This window comes from Tauraco erythrolophus, chromosome 8 (assembly GCF_009769465.1).
Source record: "Tauraco erythrolophus isolate bTauEry1 chromosome 8, bTauEry1.pri, whole genome shotgun sequence".
Taxonomy (NCBI): domain Eukaryota; kingdom Metazoa; phylum Chordata; class Aves; order Musophagiformes; family Musophagidae; genus Tauraco; species Tauraco erythrolophus.
In genome coordinates, this window is record NC_141472.1 from 13,380,713 (window position 1) to 13,404,380 (window position 23,668).

The window sequence follows — 23,668 nt, forward strand, 5'->3', positions numbered from 1 at the left end:
ATCCCACCATGCCAGCAGCTCTCTCCTGCACAAGCATCTGTATCCTTGCTTTTGGCACTCCTCCGGGCCACCGGGCACCCCAGCCAGCGGCGGGACAGCCCAGGCACACCAAGCCAGGCCGGGGGGCAGGCACGCCGGTGGGCTTTGGGGCAGGGGGAGGCCCCGTACTGCTACGGTTCTTGGCTACGGCTTCTCTGTGCCTGCCTTCCAGCGCCCCCATAAACCACTTTCATGCTCCAGCAGAGCGCTATGACATCTCAGCATGGCGAATGCTGGGTCATCCCAGGGAGCCAGTATTGCTTTGGCAGGGCTGTGAAACAAAAGAAACATCAGCCTCAGAAACACTTCTCGATCCGCTGCTGCTGAAGAAACCAAACCTTTATGTGCAGCGACTTTGCTTTAAATGGTAACATTTGTGGATCCTGTTCTCAACCTTTTGCATCTGGCTTTCAACATCTGCCCTGTTCTTCTTCCACGTGAAAGACTACGGAGCTTATTTTTGTTTTGGTGCTGGTGTGCCATGCTGCCGGAGAAGGACACTTGAGCTGGCACAGATCGAAGCTGGTGAGCCACCCAAATTATTGTTGGGTGGTTCAGTCCCTCTCTATTTCAAGAAGCCTCTGGGTATAATGACAGGAAGCTTGCAGGCAATTTTAAGCCAAACCTCAGAGAGGCTGGCATTCAGTCTGTGTTAAACACTCCTCATTAAATGCTGTCCGGTCCGGATTCTGGGTGGAACTTTGATATCTGCACGGAGTAAAGAATAAGGGGCACGTTTGCAAAATCAATTGTGCAGTTTTTATATTTACTGCACGTTTACCACATATGTCATTTATTACACAGTGGAAAACCGTTAAATGCACAGTAGTTGTGCCAAGTGGCATTATGCTTTTAACAGCTTTATTCGTTTAACAGCTCCAGTTCTCATTATATTTTGCCATGTGGTACATGAGATTTTTATGCATTTAACAGTTTAAGAGGGTTCCATGGTATTTTCCTTTTATGTATTTCATACTGTGCCTGGGATTTTGTTGGGCGGTAGAGGGGTTGCGGACTGTAAACCCTGTACCCTGACAAGAGAAAGCAAAAGGCAAAGAAAATTAATGGTTAAATGAGGAAGGAGAAACCATCAGACCTCCGTGTGTCAGGACACAAATACCTGTAACAAGGACAAGGCTCTCCCATGTGCTTTGATAGCCTTTGGTGCTTTTTTTATACGCCTTTCGACCTCTACTTTAATGACTACAACGTTGTTTCCCCGCAGAGAGGAAAAGAAAGTAAGTATTTTGCAGAGTGCATGCATCCAGATACTTCTACCCCGCTCTTGTTGTCACAGACACATTTGTGCATTTTTGCGTGCATACTGATGTCTCCTCCCAGCACAACTGAGTAATTTCATCCAGGATCAGGAGCAGCCCTTTTCACTGAGTAAACAATTCCTTCCAATGGTCTCCAACCCACTTGCCGCCCTTCTGTCTGTCCTCCTTTCCACAAAATCCCTTCTGGTGCATTATATATTTTTTTAAGAGTTGGATGAAATTTTTAAATTAATGGATTCTCTTCAAGAATTCCACCCCGACCTAGGTTTGCCCGCATGTATTTTTTACATCCAAGGTGGAAATTAATCCAGGAGAACTCACTGCAGTGCCCTCTCATGCCTTTTTGTAAAAATGATTGGATCTGATGTGAATTATTCACATGGCAATACTGTATGCAGCACATACAACATGCAAAAAAAAGGAAACACCTGCCTAATACGCGGTTTCCCATTGCCTTCCCTCATTTAATCACTTCAGAAAACAATTTCTTTACCTGCCAAATGAGAAGGATATCATCATTTTGAAAGGTCTTTGTCCCACTAGCAGAGGTGTAAGTTATATACCACCAGTGGGAAAAGACACGCATGTTTGTACAAAAGGGGAGAAAAAGCTTGACTGTGAGCTGATCCTTTCCTCAGCCTATTTAAAAGGGGAAAAGGAAACCACTTAAAGAGGCAAAAGCCAAAAACACGACAGGTTCCCCAGAGATGAAGATTATTATTATTGTAGGAACAGATGTATTTTTATTGGTGGGAGGAGGAGACAGGTCAATTTCCAACCCCAGAGTTTGCTTTAAAAACAAAACCCCAAAAAGCCCCGCAATAACAAAATCCCCTCTACCACTCACCTGACTTTTATTGGCAGCCACTTTGGCAAACAGAGCTTGAGATACCTTGGCCCTTTTCATCTCCTGTTGGATCTCGTCATAAATGGCAGCTGTGATGTTGACGTTGGCGCCGTCCGCCTTAATGGGGAGGTCTGTTGTTGGTGTCGAGGTTTTGGCCTACCAAGAGACCATGAAAATAATAATTAAAAAAGTGCTGCTTTCAGCCCAGCCATCTGTGCAGAAATTATCAAAGGATTTCAGTCAGCTGATGCCAAACTGCATTAGCTACAGAGGGACACTTCCTGTCCATTATTCTAATCAGGTTAATTGTGATTGGAAATAATTGCAGTGCATTCCTATAGGACATGCAAGGCCCCGTCAACTCTCCCCTCTCCCTCTCCCAGCATGTTTATCGAGCCGCTCAAACACAGGACGGGCAGCCGGGGCACTCGGCTGCAGGCAGGCGCTGGCGTTGGCTTCGCCAGTCAGCTACTGCGGCAGAGGCACCAGCCTCTGCCTTCTCCCCCCTCTCTAAACGTGGCCTACACCTTGGAGGAAGAGCCAATTCTCCCAGAAAAAATGAGTAAATGGGTAGAGGTCTCTAAATAATAAATTATTACTCAATTTAATGCACTCCCTCAAGTCTCCCTCATCCTTTATTAAAACTATACGTATGTCATTTGAGTATGTATGGTTTCCCAGCCTTATTATCGTTACGCCAGCCAGCCAGTCACCTAATTTCACCTAGGAAATCAGTGGAAATGAAAAAAAAATAAATCATTTCATAAAGCTGGGCTTTGGCATGACTTTGATGTGCTGCCCTCATTCTCCTAAACTCATATTGAGATTTTGTGTATTCCGCTGCACTCCTTTTAATTGAATGATTTCCCATCAGCTTCTGTGACAAATGAAGGACAATAACGGACGCTGCCAGTACTTTCCCCAGGCTGGACTACCCCTACAAGGCTTCTATCAATAGAGTTCAGCAGGCTCTGAAGGCTCTACTAGACTTTTATCCTAAAGCCCCTCGGCCGTGGTGGCCCCGAACGGAGAGGCAGGTGAGGGAGCAAGGGCGGTGCGAAGCTCGCTGAGCGCTCCTGGCACCGGCAGCCCCTTGGAGAGACAGATCTCATCTGCTTCCCTGAGCAGGAGGAGAAGAGATACCAGGGCTGATCACTGTACCCCTTATGCCTTTTAAGGGAAATATGTAGGTTACTGATATAAAACTTCTGTTTTCTCTTGAGATGTAAAGGTCTTAGGAAACAAAACAACCTAAGCGGCAAAGCTCACGCTTCCCAACAGATCCAAACCTCCCATAAACCCTAGTGACGTTCAGGTATTTGGCCCAATCATAAACCTTTTCAGCTGGCTCCTGCTCTTATGCCAGAGTTGAATCCTGCTACAGTGCATCTAATGTTAATTTTTAACTAGGCAGACATGCCCAAACGCCTATTTGTTAATGGGAAGGTTAACTAGGCAAAACCAAACCTTCTGAACTTCTCCTTCTGTATTGCTGTCCTCCGAATCTTCCCCTCCCTAACGTCTTTTTTGTACCAAAGGCCACATTAATAACCATGCCAAAATCCAATCAAGACAACAATCTAGACTAATCACTCTTCCTACGGCTTCCAGATAAAGCTTTAACCAATCTGTATCTTCTCCCTTTCCTAACAAAAGCTCAGCAGGCACTCCTCTGGTCTTGTTCCCTGCCTGTTGTAGGCAGCACCCATGTAGAAAGGGCCTAAGATTCTCCTGCTCCTGCTAAGTCTAGCCCCCTGCCTGCAGGTGGGGGCAGCTGGACGGCAGCAGGGGCACACCGGAGCCCCCTGGGAAGCCAGTGCTAAATCCACCACCATCCACAAGCCACGAACACACGCAGGATACAGCCCAACGGATGGACCGACAGAGACACCACACTCCAAGATTCAATGTTCACAGACAGATGAGAGTTAGAGCGATTGTGAGAAGCAGAACAAAACAACAAAGAGATCATGGAAAGGAAGAGTACTGTCCAAGACTGTCAGCGCTCATTTAATGGAGCTTAATTTTACCAAAGGCCTGCAGTGTTTTGACAGGTATAAAAAAAGCCTTCCTAGTTGCTGAAGCCTTTGGCTAATGCAGGAGTGAGGTCACTACGGCCTCGAAGGCTGTTATGGAGGCCTGAGATCCTGGGAAGAATGAAATTAGCACATAGAAGAAAGATTTAAAACATAGCTTTGTCCTGCATGGGTCTCCTACACTGCCAGCTCCACAGCCACATGTCAGAAAAACACCTGCCCTACACACCCTGAAAGCTGGGCCATTTTTTCATCAATCACCAAAGTAGGTAAGGCAAGTACCAAACCAAAATATCAGAGCCACTAAAATGAAGTATTCTTTGTTAGAGGCCTAGATTCAAAACTAGTCTTGATATTAAGAAGGAGTTGGCCATTATTGAAATGTCTCGTTGCAAACAGCAGGGAAAAAAGAAAAAGAAGTGTTTGCAACCACAGTGCCAGAGCACTGAGACCCAGCCGTCACTGTTGGTCTTCCACATATGCACAATAACCCCTAAGAGCTCAGAGCCTCTTCCCCACACCACTCGCACCCGTTTGCCGGATCAATCTGCCGTTCACACCTTGGGGAAGGTCCTGAGCAGCGGACAGCCTGTGAGGGGGGCAAGGGGCTGGCTGAGAGTTGGGCAGAGCCAAGCTGGGTTCCTCTGCATGCCCGTACATGTGCCTGCACAACCGCCCCAGCACCAGCACTGCCACAGGTATCTGCCAGTGCTCTCCTCCTACCCTGCGCTCTCAAGCACCATTCCCAGCAGTATTGCTGCAGGAGATCGGTATCTATGGAAACCACGTTTCCAAATGCCATTCCATCAACTTCTCCAGCACCCGAACGTCATTCCTGAAAGGACAGCACAGCTCCTACTGCTGCTGCCCCAAAGCACCCTGCCCCGGGGTAGGTAACGTATCTGCTTGGGGAGGCGACGCTGCCGGGAATCGCCGCGCTGCACGCAAGGATGGCGTTTGTCTCGTCAGAACTAATGCTGGGCATATGGGGAAGCGCACTAGCTGCCCTGCCTGCCCGGGAGCTGGGAAGCAGCCTCATTTGCAGAGGTGTCCAAGTTGTCAAAACAGCACCTGTGCTGACTGGTGCTGGCCCTCCGAGGGCTGCGGAAATGTTATCCAGCGGGCACAAGGCGAGCACTGGGTGCGCAAACCTTTGTGTGTTGCATCTGCTGATCAAAAACCTCACGATATTCTACGGGATTCTTCGAGCCAAAATAAGGCAAGGATAGGCTGCTTTGTACTTGTAGAGTATGGTTTTCTAGCAATGCTTAGCTCTTAAAAAGGCAGGCGAAATTTTCCAGTATTTTAAATAATGTAGAACATGGGAAAAATGTCCTGTTTCGACAGAGGAATGAGATGGGCTACAGATCCAATTTTTAGTCTCACTGGATTGCATCTAACCTCTCCGTTTCCTTCTGTTACGTGATTTTTAGTTGTAAAATCTATTGCAATAAACGTAAGTAGGAACAAGCCGATTCTTTCACAAATAAATATAAATGCAGAAAGTGAACACACTACTTAAGCATTAATATAGTTCCCTTTATGATTCTATTTTCCATGAAAGATAACTAAAAAAGATAAGAGTTATACAATGAGTTTCCCATGTAATAAAAATTCAGTGTCAAATTCGAGTTGGCAGGATATGCTTGCTTTCAGGGAAAACAGTTCTTTATGTCATGTATTGTGGTGAAGTGCACCCAAACGCCAGGGTTAAACTGAACAAGCTCAACAGTCTCTACAGAATCAACAAACCTTCCTTAAGGATGATCAGTCTGAATGTAAAACTACTCTCCCCTCTCAATGCTTACTTATTTTTAGCAGCTGTGGCCACAGAATTCAAGATGAGAAGTGCTCAGTAACACTACTACAAGCACGGCTAATGCAGCCCGAGACTTTGCAGACTACGTGACTGTGACAGCACCAAAGCAGGAGGGTTACACGGGCCCATTTCCTAAAGTTAGTTAGAAATTTCAGTTAGAAATTTCAAACTCAAGTTAGGCAAATGTCATGACAGGAGTTAATCATCACCCTGGCTTTTTCAGAGTACACGTCTGGGACTGCAAGCAGTCTGATAAAGGGGGATGACTGTTACGGTGTAGTACGTGGATGTTCTTTCTTAGTGCAAAGGAACAACCTACTGGGGAAAGTGGGCGGCAACAGCGCATTAATAAACACATGCACTTAAGACAATGAGATGACAGTTAGTTTGGTGTTGTAAAGCATCATGTTCCTTCCCAGCACCCTGCCCATCTCTACTTTCAGATCATCACCTGTGTAAACCTCTAACTCAACGACTGGATTTCCTATGCGGGCCACTGAGCGCACTGATTTCTAGCAAGGTCTACCTAATTCACTGTTGACCTCTTTTCACTACGCGATTTTTACTGCAACACATATGAAACTCTCCACAAGCCCCGAAATTTCCTGCGTTTTGCAGAATGCAATGGACACAGACAAAAAGTTATGTGCATTGTCTTTCTATAATACATTCTATAATAGCCATTTAGTGGACATGTATCAACAGCCTGTACGTAATGCCCACGCGCACTCTTTCAGGCACTAATGTCACATACTTTTTTGCATTTATGGCATTGATTAAAGCTAGAATCATCATCACAATGTCTTGCTGAAATCCACTAAATGTCTCTTAGCAGCCACTCCAAAACCTTACAAAAGGATTCCCACAACTCATCTGGACGACGGGAGCGACAGATAGGGAAAGGGCAGAGAGGAATGCCTTCCCTGGACTAATCCACACAACAAACAGGTAATGAGGGATAGCATCTTACCTGGGGAGTTCTGGAGGAGCTTGGGCTGCTGGCAGCTGAAGACACCATGCTCACGTTGGGGTTCATACTTCTCTCTCTCTCGTCCTGATAGATACGATCCCGCTCCGAGTCAGGCAAGTTGAGGAAATTCTGCATTGCCCGTAAGTTTACCAGGAGGGACTGGGAAGCTGTCCTAGGGTCTTCTTCTTTACGCAGGATCTCTGACAACAAGCCCTGGTTCAAAAAATAAAAAAAAAAAAAAAAAAAAAAAAAAGAGCCCAGTCATGTGTTGGTTTGGTTTTTTTTTTTTTTTAAATTTCTTTAGTGTAACCAGCTGGGTTGTAATACTGAGAACCGACATCAGAATCTCATGGGCTCTCCCAGAGGGGATATTTTGTAGGAAAGTGTTTGTCTTCTGGGGGCTGGGGTTTATTTTGGGACTGTCCTATTCTGGCACTGTAATAAGCTTCTGAGTATGGAGATGCTAGATAGGAAGGTAGGTGCATTGGGTAGAAGAAATTGCAGTTACCACCAGGTGCTTGCTGCAAATATTTTAGGAGCTGTTAGATCTCTTTCTCTCTCTCTCTCTTTTTACTTGAAGCTGGGAACACTTGGCAATCTTGTTCATCTTTGACTAATCTGCCAAGGTTGGTAAATTTAGTTTCGACATTTAAACAGTGCAGGAGATTTATAAAGAAAAACGTTCGGTTGGTTTAGTTACAGTCCGTTCATTTTGGTTTGGACAGTCATTTCTGAAAGGAGAAAAATGGAGCAATACTAAAGCCTTAGAATCTAGCTTTACGGATTTAACCCATTCTTTCATGCCTCATTTTAAAATACCACAGGCTTCACATTGCAACCGTGAATGAACACCATATTCATCTAGCTTTCACAAACACCATTATTCCAGGAGGTAATCAGCACAGTACTTCCAAAAAAAAAAAAAGGGGGGGGGGGGGGATGGGGAAGAGTTGGAGAGATGAAAATGTCATTAAAAGAGGCTTAAATCTAATGGTGGGATTAAATTTACGCATAACTATACACACTCAACAGTTCCACAGATTATCTAGAAGTTACAGGCACAACACACAAGCCTGGACCAGGGCCTACAGAACCTACCGGGCACGGCGTGTGCCCCCAGCTTCCCCCAGGCACCTCGCGCATCAGACGCTTCACAGATGGGTCTTTCACTCCAAAAAGCAGTAACAGCAATTTCCCGAACTACAGACGTTTAAATGCACTGGTGTGCAAAGAAGCAGGGAGGGACCGTTTCTGCCCACCGTTACAACATATCACGAGAACCGGCGGTCGCAGGCTCGCTATTTCACAAGGCTCTCTGCCGCTGTTTAAGCTCCATCCTGTCTGAGCGGAGCGACATCCCTCCTGCTGCCCACCTGCCATGACCCAGGGGCTCTTGGCACCGCTGCTCCCAGGAACGCCGGCCACAGTAGCCACATGAAATCCCAGTCGGAGCTCGGAGGGCTCACCTTGACCTACTGCTGCGAGAGGGGCAACGCTCAACAGTCGCTTACAAAGGGACATGGCAGCGGCCCAGACGCCGTTTAGCTGTCGCTGTTGACGTGAGCATTGTGCAGGTATTTCACGGCCACCGCCAAGGTAAGCTGTCTCACAAGTACAGTCAAGGTTTACTCCTTCCTCGTAAGAACCATGTTACTACAAGACAACCACGTAGTCAAAACCCTGTAATATTTAGCCTTAGCTTACTTTCTCCCGTATCAGTCTCCTCCAAAAAACCTTGCTAGAACACTGCCAATTAACCAAACCCCAACATTTTTAGTATATATTGATCTTATTTATCAGACTTCCTGACAAGACCAAGAGATCAGCGAACGATGTATCTGTACCTGCATTTATCTGCTATCTGCTCTTAAACACCTACATTAGAACACACGCCTGAAAGCTCTATTTCAGCAGCGCTTATGCCAGAAGTGCTCCAAACGAGCTCCGCACACAACCTGACGGCAGGCTGCATGCAGCTCCATCTTTTCAGCTCCTCATCTACACAACCCAGCTAAGAGATTCCCAAATACATTTTCCTGCAATTATCAGAGTAGTTACCAGAAGGACTGAAGCTGGGAATGCAGCCATGGTGGGACCCTCCACTCAGAAATGGGATTGGAGAGAGAAGCCGGCTGGTGACAAAGGTCTACACTGGAGAATTGTCTGCCGAAGGTGTGGTGCTGGGCTGGCCCTGGGCTAGCCTCTGGCATGCTCTGTGACCTCTACACAGCTGCATGCGCATACTTGGCTCCTTCCTCAGGGTCTACCACCCCTCAGAGAAGCTAGGGACATTTTGAAAAGCTTTCCAAAGTTTGCCAGGCTCACAGGCTGAGGGAGATTAATCAGAAAAGGATATTACAGAAGCCTGAAGCCATGACTTGAGCAATCCCAAGATCGATACAGCAAGTCCCCATTATAATTTTCTCCTGAAGTCAGTGGAAAATTCTCCAAATCCAGTAAATAAATTAAATATCAGTTCCACAGATTCTCTAAATTCTTGACTTCCTGGGTGTTTTAAAGGATACATAACTTCTTTTTTTAAAAGAAAAGATAAACTTCAAAAACGAATGTGTTTAGGTTGAAAGAAAGGTACCTGAAAGCTACTGGAGCAGACGCTAAGACAGCTTTTTCTCCCTCCCTTCTTAGCCTGGCTAAATTTATGGTCCAATTTCAAAAATGGAGAGCAGAAACATATGTGAAAGCAAGCCAGCAATTACTTTTCAGGGCAGTCATTGACTCCCTATGTAAATCAGAGGCTCACGGGCACACCTGACTCACTCATGGCACTAAGAGGTATCTCACCACCCAAGGTACCAACTCTTACACTTGGAGGCTCTGACTCATCAGCAGAATAGCTTACCATGGGTTAGATTCGGTGGTTTGAACCCTAGCCTGCGCCTCTTGTTTCTACCAGGGCCTCACCTCTGCTGCAGGGATGCAGCCATAGTTTGCACCGCGGCTCAATCACCAAGCCGTTCCGGTGCCAGGAGCCTCATCTCCGACTGCAGGACCTGCTCCGGGAGATGGGCCAGCTCCTTCCCCCAGTGCCACCACAGAGCAGCCCCTTGCCGGGCCCGAGCCCGGCTCTCCTTCATCCCGCTCCGGGCCCGCAGGCACAAGACCTGGTTGCAAAGAGGGTTTTTCTGCAGCTCCTCCAAGCGCTTCAGCCACGCAGGAACCATGTCGACAGCAGGACAGATAATAAGAAAACTGACTCAGAGGGAAAAATCTTATGTCCTCCTGCAAGCGAAGGTAAACAACGCTGGTAAACAGCAGCAGCTAGGTAGCTGAGTGATGGGTAGGGCAACACCACAGAGTATCTTGAGAGCAATAACATTTAAAATAATGTAATTCTGAGCTACTGAAGTGTACACAAACTAACCGGTGAGCAATATTATAAAAAATAAAGTGATATTAAATAATCTGTTCAGCCTTTTTGTCACCTGCAACAAATTAGGCTTTCAATATGCAAAACATCTTCCTTCCACAAAAACAAATGATCGTGATTTCATTTAATTGTAATTTAATGAGGCATAATGTATTTTTTAAAGTGATATACACCAGGTGCGTGGTGAGGAAACTGGCCCAGCCAGACAAACCCTACTGTTTCTATTTTTGAGAAAACCCTAAAGCCAGCCAGGCACTGTTTTCATTTCTGCACATTATGCTTCTGCTGGAGGGGGTGAGGGAGGGAAACCCACAGCATTTGTACATTTGTTATAAAATTCCATCGGCTAAACTAGCTCATTCCAACTTACTTACATCTCACATATTTAAAAAAAAAAATAAAAATTTGGCAGTTTGCAGAGTAACCAACTCTGCAAACCTAAAAGAAGATCCTCAGGGACTAGGAAGTCTCAAACCGATTTTTAATAGCCAGATAGATCTTCCATATCAAACTCAGCTCTCAGGATACATTTTAGGACATGTAGCTTGATAATATCTTTGCTTTTGCACTCCTGTGCATCATTTTTAAGGCAGCTGCTGAAGATGCAACTGATGAAAAGTTTAATGTTCATGCAGGTCGTGCTCATGAAGGAGGCGTGTGCTCACCTCGAGACAAGGGCTCTGCGCAAGCACAGTTCGGTTTTCGCTTGGAACTTGCACCATTTTTTAAATTACACGCTCGATCCATAATTGACCGTAAAAAAAAATAACCAGAGGTGGAAAAAGGAGCAAACGTCCAATCAAAATAAAAAAGTCACTGGAGCTATTTAAGGTAGGAGTAATCCTGACTGTTTTTTCAAACTCGCTGAAATCCAGTCCTTCAAACCAAGCCAGCAAAGTCAATGTCTTGGGGGTTTGCTTTGCACTCGTTCTATGAAACTCATTCGTGAACTCGTTTCTTTTATTTTTATTAACTACAGAATTTCCAAAACGAACAACCCAAACCTCATGGCAAGAAATCTTTTTTAAAGCAACTTCCGAAAGATGACACAGTACAACGTAGAGTGAATATTATTCAGACTGATGCCTACATCCAAAGGACCAACCGACCAGCCACCAAGGCCAACGCAAAGGCTTGACCAAAGCCCACAGAAGGCGAGTGAAGTCTTTCTGCCGTCTTCCCAAAGGGCTTTGGCTCAGGCCTGGAAAGGCTATAAATGAGATCTCAGTAGGACAGCAGACTGCACGACCAGTGACCGAATGCAGGACAGTTTTGCAACCAGAGCTTTTCAAAAGCAATCTGGATGGGGGCAAGGAGGTCATGCTGGAGTGCTGCCCAGACACCAGTGTCCTGGGGACTGAGGAGGATGAGGGCCGGGGACTCACAAGCACTGGCCAGGACCTCATGCGTGTTGGGTCCGATGACTCGCACAGAAGCTCTGTTCCCCCTCGTACAGACCTAAACAATGGGTCTAGGAGAGGAGGCACTAAGGTTAAAAAGGTTCCAAACAGGCTTTGGACAATCAAAACGCTGGGCAAGGGTAAAACTTAAATAAACTCAACTAATGTGCTAAACCTCAGTTTTTATGTTCTGTATAAGGAGATTATATACAAAGGACTAAAAAAGCATGAACTTTTTTCATACTTTTGGTTTATTTGTGCCTCTCCATACTTCAGCTATTGCCAAAAGTAACAGACAAAATGCTGAAACACTAGAAAAGTATTGCTCCTGTAGTATTTCAAGTTCCAAGTACTAGGTAACTGACAGTCTCAATCGAAAAGCTATTCTGCTTCCCAACAGGTACAGATGCGAGACTGATCAGGATCAGAAAACGTAGGGATTTATTCAAATTCAACACCTGAATCTTAAAGATCAGTGATGTAAACCTGTCCTCCCTCAGCACCCCATCCCCGTTCCACACGCAAGGCCTATTGCCAGCATGGAAGGCAGCACTCAGGGAACCCCTGGCTGGCTACTCACTCCTACTGAACTACACTGCAATTGTGCCTTCAGCGTACCACAACAAACTTGATTTTGCCAGGCCATTTAACATTGACTCTACTTGCAGTCGAAAGCCAGTCCAGGGTGCTCTGCAGCAGAAGCACCAACATCTCATAGCCCTTCAAGGAAAAGCAGAGCCTCCATCTGCTGTGTTTTTCTCACGTCAAGGCAGACTTTTACCATGACCTCTCTTTGCCTCTCTGCATTTACTCCAGGTCCCACCTCCAGTACTGCCTTCTGGTCTGAATAAGATATACTCAACAATTCTAAAAATACTTCTCTATGCCTCTAAGTACATAGCACTCGACAAGAACCTCTATATGAAGTACTCGCAGGCTTCTTAGGACACAAGCTCATTTTCAAACGCTCACTGCTTTGTTTCCATTCCCTTGCATCTCTTCCTAATTCCAGCTAGGATACGAAGAACAAGTGTGGGAGGTCTCTTAGAAATGCTTGTCCTGGCAATATGTCCAGCCCAATTTCACTGAGCAAAATTGCTTTAGATAATCAGTGGAAATTTCTGAGTGGGTCAGCCAAACCGAGCACCTTCACATCCATCCTGTCACAGTTTCCATCAGGCAAAACTATGTTTGCATCCTGTTCCCTGACCAACTGTTTTGTCTCAATGGGCAAAAGCACGGTGCCACGTTCATGCCAGTTCACACGAACTTCGGAACTCAAAGGACTTTGACTAGTTTTCCGTCAGTGCAAATGGGAGACCAGCTGTCTCCCACTACCCTTCAGCATAGCTGAACGCATCACATCAGTCTCTCATTTAAAAGAAATCTCCTGATCTCTAGATTCACTGCCTACAGCCAGAGTATGAGCCTCGTTCTTAAACTCATTTAACTAATGCTAAAACACACACATCTCAGGAGAGAGCTGCCTAGGCACGAAGCATTTAGAGGCTGATTTGAATAAAACTTATACAGGGTGCAACAATGACAATTTGATTTTTATTATTAAAAATGAAGTGTTTAAATCCTCAAAGAAAATGCCTTTATTGCATTAGTTTAATAAAGCCTCTTTTTTATTATGGTATCTCTTTTTATGAGGGAAGACAGGATGTGCATGTGGAGCTGAATGGGGATGCATGGGGACAGGGAGGCAGAGAAAGAGCGACCACCTGCAGCCACAAAGCGCCACCATTTATCTGACATGCACGTCAAACCTTTATATTGAAACACGCCGGAAAATGAGCAAGACACGCAGCTCGTGCACACTCTGTATATCCGTGCATTTGCTTCCAAGGCTCAGGACTCCTGTGCATCAGCTGAGCAGGCAGCAGCCACCTCCTACAAGCACAAATTCTGAAAGCCTGACTCACATGCTACTTAAGATCTTTTCATTCAGCCTATCGAATACAATTAAGTTAATTGAAACTGAAATTTTGGGCAGTGCAAAACCCACTGTTGGAACATATATCCCATGTACCCAAAATCTGCAATTTATTAAATTAAGCACTTCCCTTACAGACTGCCTTCTTTCCTGTGAGTACAACAGAACGCTGCTTGTGCCACATTACACACAAGAATAAAACAAGCAGGCAGCATGAAAGGGTTTCATGCAATAAGAGAGAGTTTTCTATGGGGAAAAAACCAACAAAAAATCCCCCCCAAAACCAAAACCAGAACCCTTGCTAATTGAAAGTCTGTGTACAATGGGGCAGACACCATAGTGATGAATGCAGCATGACTGTCTCACTAGATACCAGGCAGAGAATTAAAGCTGCTTGTATTCCTCTCACCGAAGTTAAAGTGAAAATTATTTGCAAAAGGAATTCTGTCCAGGATTTGGCTCACAAACAAGTAGAGGTGGAAGAGTTAGTTATTTCAACAAACCATATTTCTAATCTTAAAAGCCTCTTAAGGGGACCCTTTTCTGATCTTCCTTCAGTTTGGGGGAATTTTGCCAATGAAAGCAGAATTAGACATAAATGAGGAGTCACCACCCACCTCCCTCCTTGCCTTTCTCTGGAGCTTCCTTACCATCCACGCTCCTGCTCTCAGAGGCCCCAGCCCCTCTACAACTGACCAGCAACACCTCCATGTGCTGCAGAAGCGTTATTTCCCCCTTCCTTCTTGCAGGAGCCCGAACTCGCCCGCAGTCGCACCAGAATCCAGGGCACCATCCAGTATCCCTCCAGCATTTCCCTCTGCCTCTACCTGCTCCTGCAGCCAAAGTGTGACAGAATCCCTCAAAAGGGTGGATCAGTTTATTTTATTTCATCATGTATTTCACTACATCTGAGGTCAGAGTGGAGTTTCCTCCTCTCTGTGCTGTTACTACTTCTTTAATCCAAAGAGGCACGGTCTGGCACCAGCCACCCAGGCAGGAGTGAGCTGGGTAAGTGCTGTCTTCTTGTCTGCAGGCTGGAAAGTCAACACTCTCACCCAGAGCTACTCAGGGCGGGAGGGAGGGAGCAGCGCTCTTTGGGAAGAGTTGCAAGCAGCCCGGACATGTGTGGTGTTTTCACCCAGCTCTCTTTGTATCTGGCACCACAACTGTTTCACTCAAAAAGCCTCAGGTTCACGGATATTTCCAGTTTCTGAGACTGTTCGGTAAAACAAGCACTGGCCACTCACTCAAACGTTTTACTAGTTTTGGCTATTATGTCGAAACATTGGAAAAAAAAAAAAAGATGCTTAAGAAAAACCCAAGAAAGATACAAATAGAAACACTCATTCAGTCTATAGGCTTTGCAGCCCACTGGCGCTCCCGAGGAGGAGAGCAGCCGTTCACTGCTCCCGTGATTTAGGCTGCCTGGACTCTGACAAACGGCCTGACCAACCGTCCCGACTGCACTCCACGAGGCTGCAGCCGAGAGGCACGCTGAGCACATGGGCAGAGGAGGGAGAGTACCTCCATTTTCCTTATGCAAAGCAAGATTCAAATGACCTGTTTTCCAGCTAGGATTTTGAAGAGCACAGATCACTTCAGCACCTTCAGATTTGATAAAAAACTTTCCAGAGAGGGACAAGGTAAATCTGAGAGAGCGTTTTCATGCATTTCCTTTAAAACAGGCCTCTTTCTTCTGTAACCATCACTACCTGCCCATCCTCAATACATCACACCCTGCGATAAGCAAGCTTTGGCTATTACAACCCTTTGGTTGCAACCCGAATGCTGTATTAGGGGACACCATAGTGCAAGAGGGAGATGGCAGAAGGACTCTGCCTTGAGGATGGCCAAAATTCATCTGTATATTCTCCTCCAGCAACATGTCCCTGGCCTTGGCAACAGCTTTGGCCAGCAGTCCCCTTGTCCTGCCTCCCACTTCATAATAGCTCTGCTGGCCAGCCTGAAGGGTGCTTGTGCTTCTAGAGGCTACTAGTCACCTAGAAGTTACCTGATTTAAAGAAGATGCCAGCTTCAGCCCCATAGGCATTTTTGGAGAACCACAGCCTGCACCGACAGCCCCTTTGATTTTACTGCACTGTTTGAGACCAAGGGACAGCTGCTCCCCCTGCACATTAAACCCTTCTCACCCTCTGCGGCCCGTATCTTGCAGGCACTTCCTTCGCTCCAGCTGTTTCAAAGCTTTGCCTGCTTTTAAAAACGTGCACAGGGCAATGCCAAGCATGAGGTGCACCCGCTCTGCCTCTGATGGTTACGCTTCTCCTGTGGATTTGCAGTATTAATCAGACTTCTCAGGTGTTTTTTTTTCTCACAATTAAATGGTTTTATACAATCAAAAAGTGTCGAAGTCTTACAGAAAGCAATGCTTTCGCTAGTGACTGTTTTAATAGCAACCTCAGCTTGCAGCTTGGCTGTGTGTAAACACGCTTTATGAAGATGCCCTCCATTTTAAAATAAAGATATCGGGTATGACCATGTAACTCTCAAGTGTTTGATGGGCCTCAGACAGCTCTCTATCATCCATTCAAACCCACTCTTGCTCTTGCACGCAGTTTTTAAGACCCAGAGAAGGATGTCTAGCTTTCCATTAGTGAGCTATTAGTTCATAATAGCAGTCCAAACAAAGGGAACAAACTATTTCCGTAAACAACATGTTCAAATTATGGAGCCTGCAAATTTCCAACTTAGGGGTCACAGGCCAGCAGAGCTGCAAAAGGGAGACAAGACCAAGGATCCTGGCCATGAAGAACTCGGGCCCAAATTATACAATCACAAAAGCAAGACACTGAATCTCCTGCCCCAGCAATACTGCTCCCCACCTTAGCTGTGGCAAGCTCTCTCCACCCCCTTGATCCACTCTTCCCTGTATGAGCCAGTGGGTCCCCTGGTTGCCTTGGAGGGAGGGAGCTAAGTGTAGGGCCAGGAATTTTAACATCCCTTGTTAAAACATCTCTGCCTTCATCGTACCCGTCTCAATGGGGCTCCTGGAACAGGGCAGAACAGCTCTGGCTCCACTCCTTGGCCTACACCACCTTCTTGACACATCTGAATAGCAACTCGGTGCAGTCCACAAGAGAGGACCATACCTGGGGTTAAAAACTGCAGTGCTGCCAGCTTCTACGAGAGAAAGGAAAGCTACACAGAGCCTAGGAGGGTGTCTTCCCAACATACACCGTACTTACCATTGCTGAGCAGGTTGTAGGCAACATCAGTTTAGACAAACATGGTACTGTGCACCATCATTTTATATGTTTTGAAGGTTGTGTAGGAATTTCCTACTCATTTGAAACAGTGTCATTAAAACCACCTTTGATAACTACATAATCTCTGTGGGTCTGAGAACTCTCTTCTTTCTACCTGTCCTGTTTGCTGAATAAATAGGTATTTTGATTCCATAGTAGAGTGAATTAAAATTGTGCATTGACTCTAAAGATGAAAAGAAGGGGCAGAGGTTAGCCCAAGGCATTTACTAAAAGTCAATCACGCACATTTTGAGGGTTTTTCATATCCAGTTTCAAATAAATCTTAAAATGTTCACTTTGGAACTTTCTGTCTGAAAGAAACCCTCTACATGGCTCACACAGCCTGGGCCAGCTCCCAGCCAAACACCCCGTGCAGCTCTCCCACGTGCACAGCAAGTGCAAAGCTGCCTGGTGTTCGGTCCCGTCTCAGAGTGGGACCTCAGTGGGAACACTGTGTCCCACGAAACACACGGGATTTCTCACAGAGCCTGAAGCACTTTGTTTTCATATGTGCAGACAATATGGTCACAGGTATAAGCAAATATTGTTGCCTTAAGCTACGTATTTCCAGCTTTAAGAGGAAGATCCGGATGTTTCACAAACCATACCACTGCACTTCTTCTTCTGACCCTCCTCTTGTCCCCTTCCCACACACCCATGCATACATACATGTATCAGCCATTTGTTCCGATGGATTTAGCCTAGTTTGGATCAAAGCTTCCTCTACTTCATTTAACAGATTTGCTCAGATGGAAGGTCTCGGGGGAGAAATAATGTTAGTAAGAGGGTTTTTTTCAGCATTGAATATGTAGGTCATTGGACTTTAAAACAAATTACAGAATAGTTTATCTATTAAACAAGCTTCACAGTACATATTTCATGAAGCTATACTAAATTATAGGCTAATGGGTGCCACAGAGATACCACGAAGAAAGATTAAGCAGTGGCCCATAACGCAGCGATTAATACAATTATTAGCTGGCTGGCATACAGCATCTACTATTTGGTACCATCCTGAGAAACAAGAGACCTCCGATCCCTAAGGCTGGTACTTCCTGTGAAATGCAATGAACTCAAACATTTCCAGAGAGAAGCGCAGGTGTGTCTGCACGTCCCAAGGCGCAGATCCTCAGAGGCAGCAGAGGGACGCAAGGTTCTGGGAGCAGGCTTCAACTTCCACTTCAAGCACCTTTCACAGAGTTTGCTTCTCCATCATGGGCATGTGGGAACATCCCACATCATCTACTGTGCGGCATGAGGCTGCCTGCCTTCTTAATACCTCAAACAGTCTCTCATGTGAGGGGAGATCGATTTGCACTGGAATCAAAAGCTGAGGACTGGGAAGCACAAATATGTACCTACATTCTTTTGCTACAGTGATGGCTCCCAGGGATATGATGTGAGATCCACTGGCCTTCTATATTAAGGCCCTGTTGACTAAGGAAACACAGCTGTGAGATGAGCAAATCTTTCATGATATTTAAGACTTGCCTGTTCAGGAATCAGTGTCAAGGATTGTGTAGTACATCATATCACTTATGATGGAGGGCTAAGAAGTAAGTAATTTCTTTTTTCCTTTTATATAAAATTACATGTCTGATCTCTTGTAATAAAGTGATCAAAATCGGGAAGATTTATTTTTTTAAAGAAAAGCTAGAGAATTTAGTGCATCCTAAGATAAGTATCAGCAGGAGGACAGGAGGACTGAGAAAACCAGTGATACCAGTACTCTGAATTACAGAGCCTGTTTTATATACTGCATTCAAACATAAACTGGTTGGAGGACAGAGCATCACATTCCATTTCCAGGTGCAGTCCTGCTCAGGAAAGGTGCGTGGCACCTTCTCAAAGGACGTTGCCTTGGCATGTCCACTCAGTGCCGCTCAGGTCTGTGCTCCTGATGAGTGAGCCTAGCCTGGATGATTACACACCTGGTGTCCTAACTCAGACAGGGCATTTGAAAATGCTGTCAGGTGTGACTGGCCCACAGTCAAGCTACCAGGAGCCACTGAAGTTGAGAAGAAACCACACTCCACCCAAAGACCTGTTTAGTGTCCTAAACCCACTGGATCTATGCCAGAACACTGCAGGAGGTGTAAAAAGGCCAAAATCCACCCCTGACCCCGCCACACCCCCAAAAAAAAACCCAAAAACAAACCATACTGCAGCTGATTTAGTCCAGATTTCAGATTACCTATCAAGAGTGTGGCACAATCTCTACTGTAGCTGCTACTAAACCCCACAGACAGATGCAACCGTGTGTCACTGCTAGGCAGAGGCCAGAGTGGTCTCTCTCACATGCTTGCCCTTTCCCTGCTGTCCTGGAAAGTCCATATGGAATGTTTGGTCAGTAACATGCAAGAGGCTTGGGGTTTCCCGGACACACACAATCAAAACCTTGCCTCCTTTTAAACACCATAGCAGAACTGTCCATTGTAAAGACAAGTTGTACGACAGCTTTCTCGTTGGGGAATGAGCTTTTGGTTTGATGGCAGACTTGGGCATGACCAACCCATCTCTCCTGATCTGGCTAAGCAGAGCTTCATGTTCACTGCCAGTGGCGAAACCCTCAGCGGCAACGTTACTGCTGACCTCTCGCTCAAGTTCAGAATATGTCATTCTGTCAATACCATCTACCTTGATTATACCAGGCTTTATATACAACGAGTTATGATCCCAGAGGGATGAAAAGCTTTTCCAAATTAAAAGCAGCATTTTAAAGAGGAAATACTCATACGTTCCTATGTAGTTTTCATTTGATATCCTCAAGGCTAACCCCAGAACTCAAAGTCATGTTGATTGGAAGTGAATGTTTTTCCTGAGTGCAGCCATCTTATGAATTTAATGGAAGAAGGGAAGTAATAAAAATGTGCTCCATACTTTAATTAGTTCCCTCATAACATGGCATTTCCAAAATGGCAGTGCCAAAGAAAATCATTAATCCAGGAGAACAGACAAAGGCGCTGTATGGGGCAAGGGACAGACCTCCGGGAGACACACACACATACCCCCACCCTTTTTTTCTCTTGCTGGTAAAGCTCACCTCAAAGACCAACTCCAATTGCACAAGAGAAATTTGCACCAATATTAAATATTAAGCCACTTTCCATTTCTTTAGCCTTGCTACAGAGTGCCACAACTGAGAAACCATACTCTGCGTGCCTCAAACACCATCACCCCACGTACTCCAGGTGCCATGCCTAAGCTGATGCTATCATGCAACCGTTTTCATATAATCATAGAATGGTTTGTGTTGGAAGGGACCTGAAAGATCATCTAGTTCCAACCCCCCTGCCATGGGCAGGGACACCCTCCACTACACCAGGCTGCTCAAAGCCTCATCCAGCCTGGCCTTGAACACTTCCAGGGATGGGGCATCCACATGTGCATTGCACTAGGTGAGAGAAAGCCTGTGTCAGGTGTACAAAGGCAAACACGACTCACTGCAAACGCAGACATCCTTCCCAGCAGTCAGTCTTTAGGCCTACGCACACTCGTCTTACACATTTCTCGTGCAGCAGTCTCCGGCACCAGTTGTGGCATCAGCTGTACCACAGGAAGGAACTGAGGAAATGACAGAAGCCCAAAGACACCCTTGATTCTCCCAGTCTCTTGCTATCGCTTCCTGGCCATCGAGTAGGGGCAGATGTGGAAGTTTATAACCACAGAGAGGAACTCAGGGAAGGACTCACACAAGCAGAATTACTGTGAGAGAATGACGCTCAGGTAACGGCACAGCGGTGACCAAATGCAAACAAACAGCTGTTCCGGGAAAAAACAGTCTCGTTCAATCCCGACAAAGAGACTGGTGGAAAAAACGGAGGGTAGTTTGACCCATTTCTGTGACACCCCTCCTGCCTTGATCTGCAACAACCATACAGCTCCGCAAGAGCCACAACTTTGCCCCCTCAGCACTTCTCTGGTTATAGAATAGAAATCGATACCTGTGTGCGGTTGAATGCTACTCTTGCAAAGACAGCTTGAGACACACTGGCTCTCTTCAGCTCATCTCTGACTTGCTGGTAAATATCTGGAGAGACTTCCACCGATGAATTTGATGGCTCTGGTTTGACAGCTCTAGGGATGGGTGGATGATTCAAGAACTGCTGGTTGATAGCTTGTGGGTGCTGGTGAGCCAACAGCCGGCTGACAGCAATCTGCTGGTTTATCAGATGGGCCATTGCTATCTGCTGCCTCACCAGTTGTGGACTGAGCTGAGGAGAAAGGAGCCCAGGGTTTATCATTGTCTGCATCGTTGGCACTTGGTTTCGGATTGGAGTACTGTGGTGAATTTGGCCATGAGGAGACTGTTCGTTAGTTTTTCCCAAGGTTGCCAGCTGGTTGATATTTGGTAAGTGCATGGGACGTTGGCCAAGAACACAATAGTCTGAAAGGTTTTCTCTTTCCACTCTTTCCACTGTTAAAAGAGAAAAATTAGTTTGCTGTCATTTCAGTTTGCACTTACAAGAGGACTGTTAGGGTGAGGGTTACTGCAGGCGACTGTACACAACAGCACTTGCTTTAGTTTGCAAATCTATACTTGCATAAAAACGTCACAGAAACATAAGCAAAAGCAGCACAAAGTAAAAGCAACAACAGTAATTAACGTTCTTCTGGACTCCTCAGGCATCACCCACTGCTCGGGAAGCCTCCTTATCAAGCTCGTAGCAGGTCCTTTGTAGTCTCATTTCCTAAAGAAACGAGCTTGGACATTTCCACTCACACTGCCACTAACTTTTGAATCTGTCACAGCAAACAAGTAACTTTCAAAAGGGGTCCACGTTTCAGAATCACTGGCATCTGGGTGAAGGAAGGAAACCCAAATCAGTATCCACTCACACAGACTCGATGGAAATCAGACCATTCCCTGTGCAGCTCATGGAACAGCTTCTTGTTACAAACTCAGCAACTATTATCTTTTCTGACATAAATGCTACCTTGCACTGTGTGTGGACAAAGCTATTTGGTAACGTCAGTTCACTCAGGTGCACCACAGCAGTATCACCCTGCTTGTGTGGAAGCACGCTACAAACCCATGCAAATCACACACAAGAAAACGTTACAGCAATGGCTCCTGCACACAGAGCCTCTATGAGTCTGTCCAGAAAGCTTAAACCATCTCTGCCCATGATTGCCCATTCTAAAGAAAGTGGCTTCATTCTCTTCAGAAAAGCTTTGTTTAGCACAACAAAGACCCACGGTCCCTAAGTGACACCATGCTACAAAAAATGTAGTACGACACACAACATGTATATACTGTAATTTTATATACCGATACATATTGTCCCTTTAAAATATCTGTGTCAGCAATATTGCAATATCTTTTCATGTAACTGCAAAACTAAATGCACATATTCCAAAACTAAATTTCCTCTAAAAGCAGTATTTGAAATAGGAAATGAAGTTTTAAAAGTACATTACTATTACTTAGATAATTTTAAGTAATCGGAAGTCATTTTACAGTAGGTCGCAGATTCCATGAGCCTCACCACATGCAACTGGATGGGCATTTGTATATTGATCTGATATAAATGTGTTCAGGGACACATACCATACAACTACTAGGTCATTCTTGTATTGCTCTCAGCAAGTAACAAGATCGGATTCATTTCATAAACACCTTAATACTGTTATAACTTGTGTAATGATTAACAACTGTACAAGGCTTTGAACTCTTTTTACAAACTTAATCTATATAAAGCTTTGAAGCTTTACACAGTTAATACTCAGGATGACAGCTTACTGATGACTTTCTCTGTTTCCTTCTAAACAGAAAGGCAGCTCTTTTCACCTTCCAGAGTTAATCTCAGACGGAGAGGGTTGAATTCTCACTGGGGAGGGAGTCATGCCCTGAACACACACAAACACACACGGTTTCGATCTTTAGAGCTGTCATTCTGGAACATCACAAGTACCTAATTTTACAACTAGGTGAAATTTGTACTCAGGATTTTCTTGTAAGAAATTTTAACTCACTCTTCCAATTCTTTTAAAGAAAAAAAAGGAACAAAATCTTTAACCTTCATAAAATAATTGTTGATAAATAAAACAACTTTAAAATGAAAATTAAGCATTACTGAGAAAATTATTGAATTTTTCCACAAAAGCCCATGTTTCAACCCAACTGATTTTCTAAATAAGTGCTTATCGGTGCAGTATATTTCAACTATGAAAGGCAATGCGATACATGCGATACACTACTACTATTGTCAGCAATTGGCCCTTTTGCTATATTATATAATATAATATTATATTATTTTGCCTGCCAGAGACATAACGCAGTATTTCAGTTTGCTGAAAATCCCTACTCAAATGCTGCTCCTCGTGATGTCAGTAGGCCTCCCTGAAAATTAGGTACAGAAGGCTCTACACCGCTAGTCTCTGGCTTTAGGAACAGACATGAAATCAATGTAATGTAAACGTAAATCTATGAAATATGTAAAGGGTGACTGTCATGAAGATGGAGCCAGGCTCTTCTCAGTGGCATCCAATGATAGGACAAGGGGAAATGGATATAGGAGCATAGGAGGTTCCGCTTAAACATGAGGAAGAACTTCTTCCCAGTAAGGGTAACAGAACACTGGAACAGGCTGCCCAGAGAGGTTGTGGAGTCTCCTTCTCTGGAGATGTTCAAAACCCGCCTGGACGCAATCTTGTGTGATCTGATCTAGGTGGTCCTGCTCCGGC

General features: G+C 45.2%; 1 protein-coding gene across 2 annotated transcripts in view; it reads right to left on the minus strand.

Moving 5' to 3' along the window:
* SATB2 (SATB homeobox 2) overlaps positions 1-23,668 on the minus strand; it is a 131,419-nt gene that overhangs the window by 32,353 nt on the left and 75,398 nt on the right. For both annotated transcript variants that reach the window (XM_086615682.1, XM_086615681.1), the window contains exons 7-9: positions 20,926-21,398; positions 6,992-7,204; positions 2,167-2,322 (exon numbers count right to left, since the gene is read on the minus strand). In XM_086615682.1, coding sequence (XP_086471808.1) covers positions 2,167-2,322; positions 6,992-7,204; positions 20,926-21,398 — 842 coding nt within the window. The remainder of the gene's footprint in view (positions 1-2,166; positions 2,323-6,991; positions 7,205-20,925; positions 21,399-23,668) is intronic.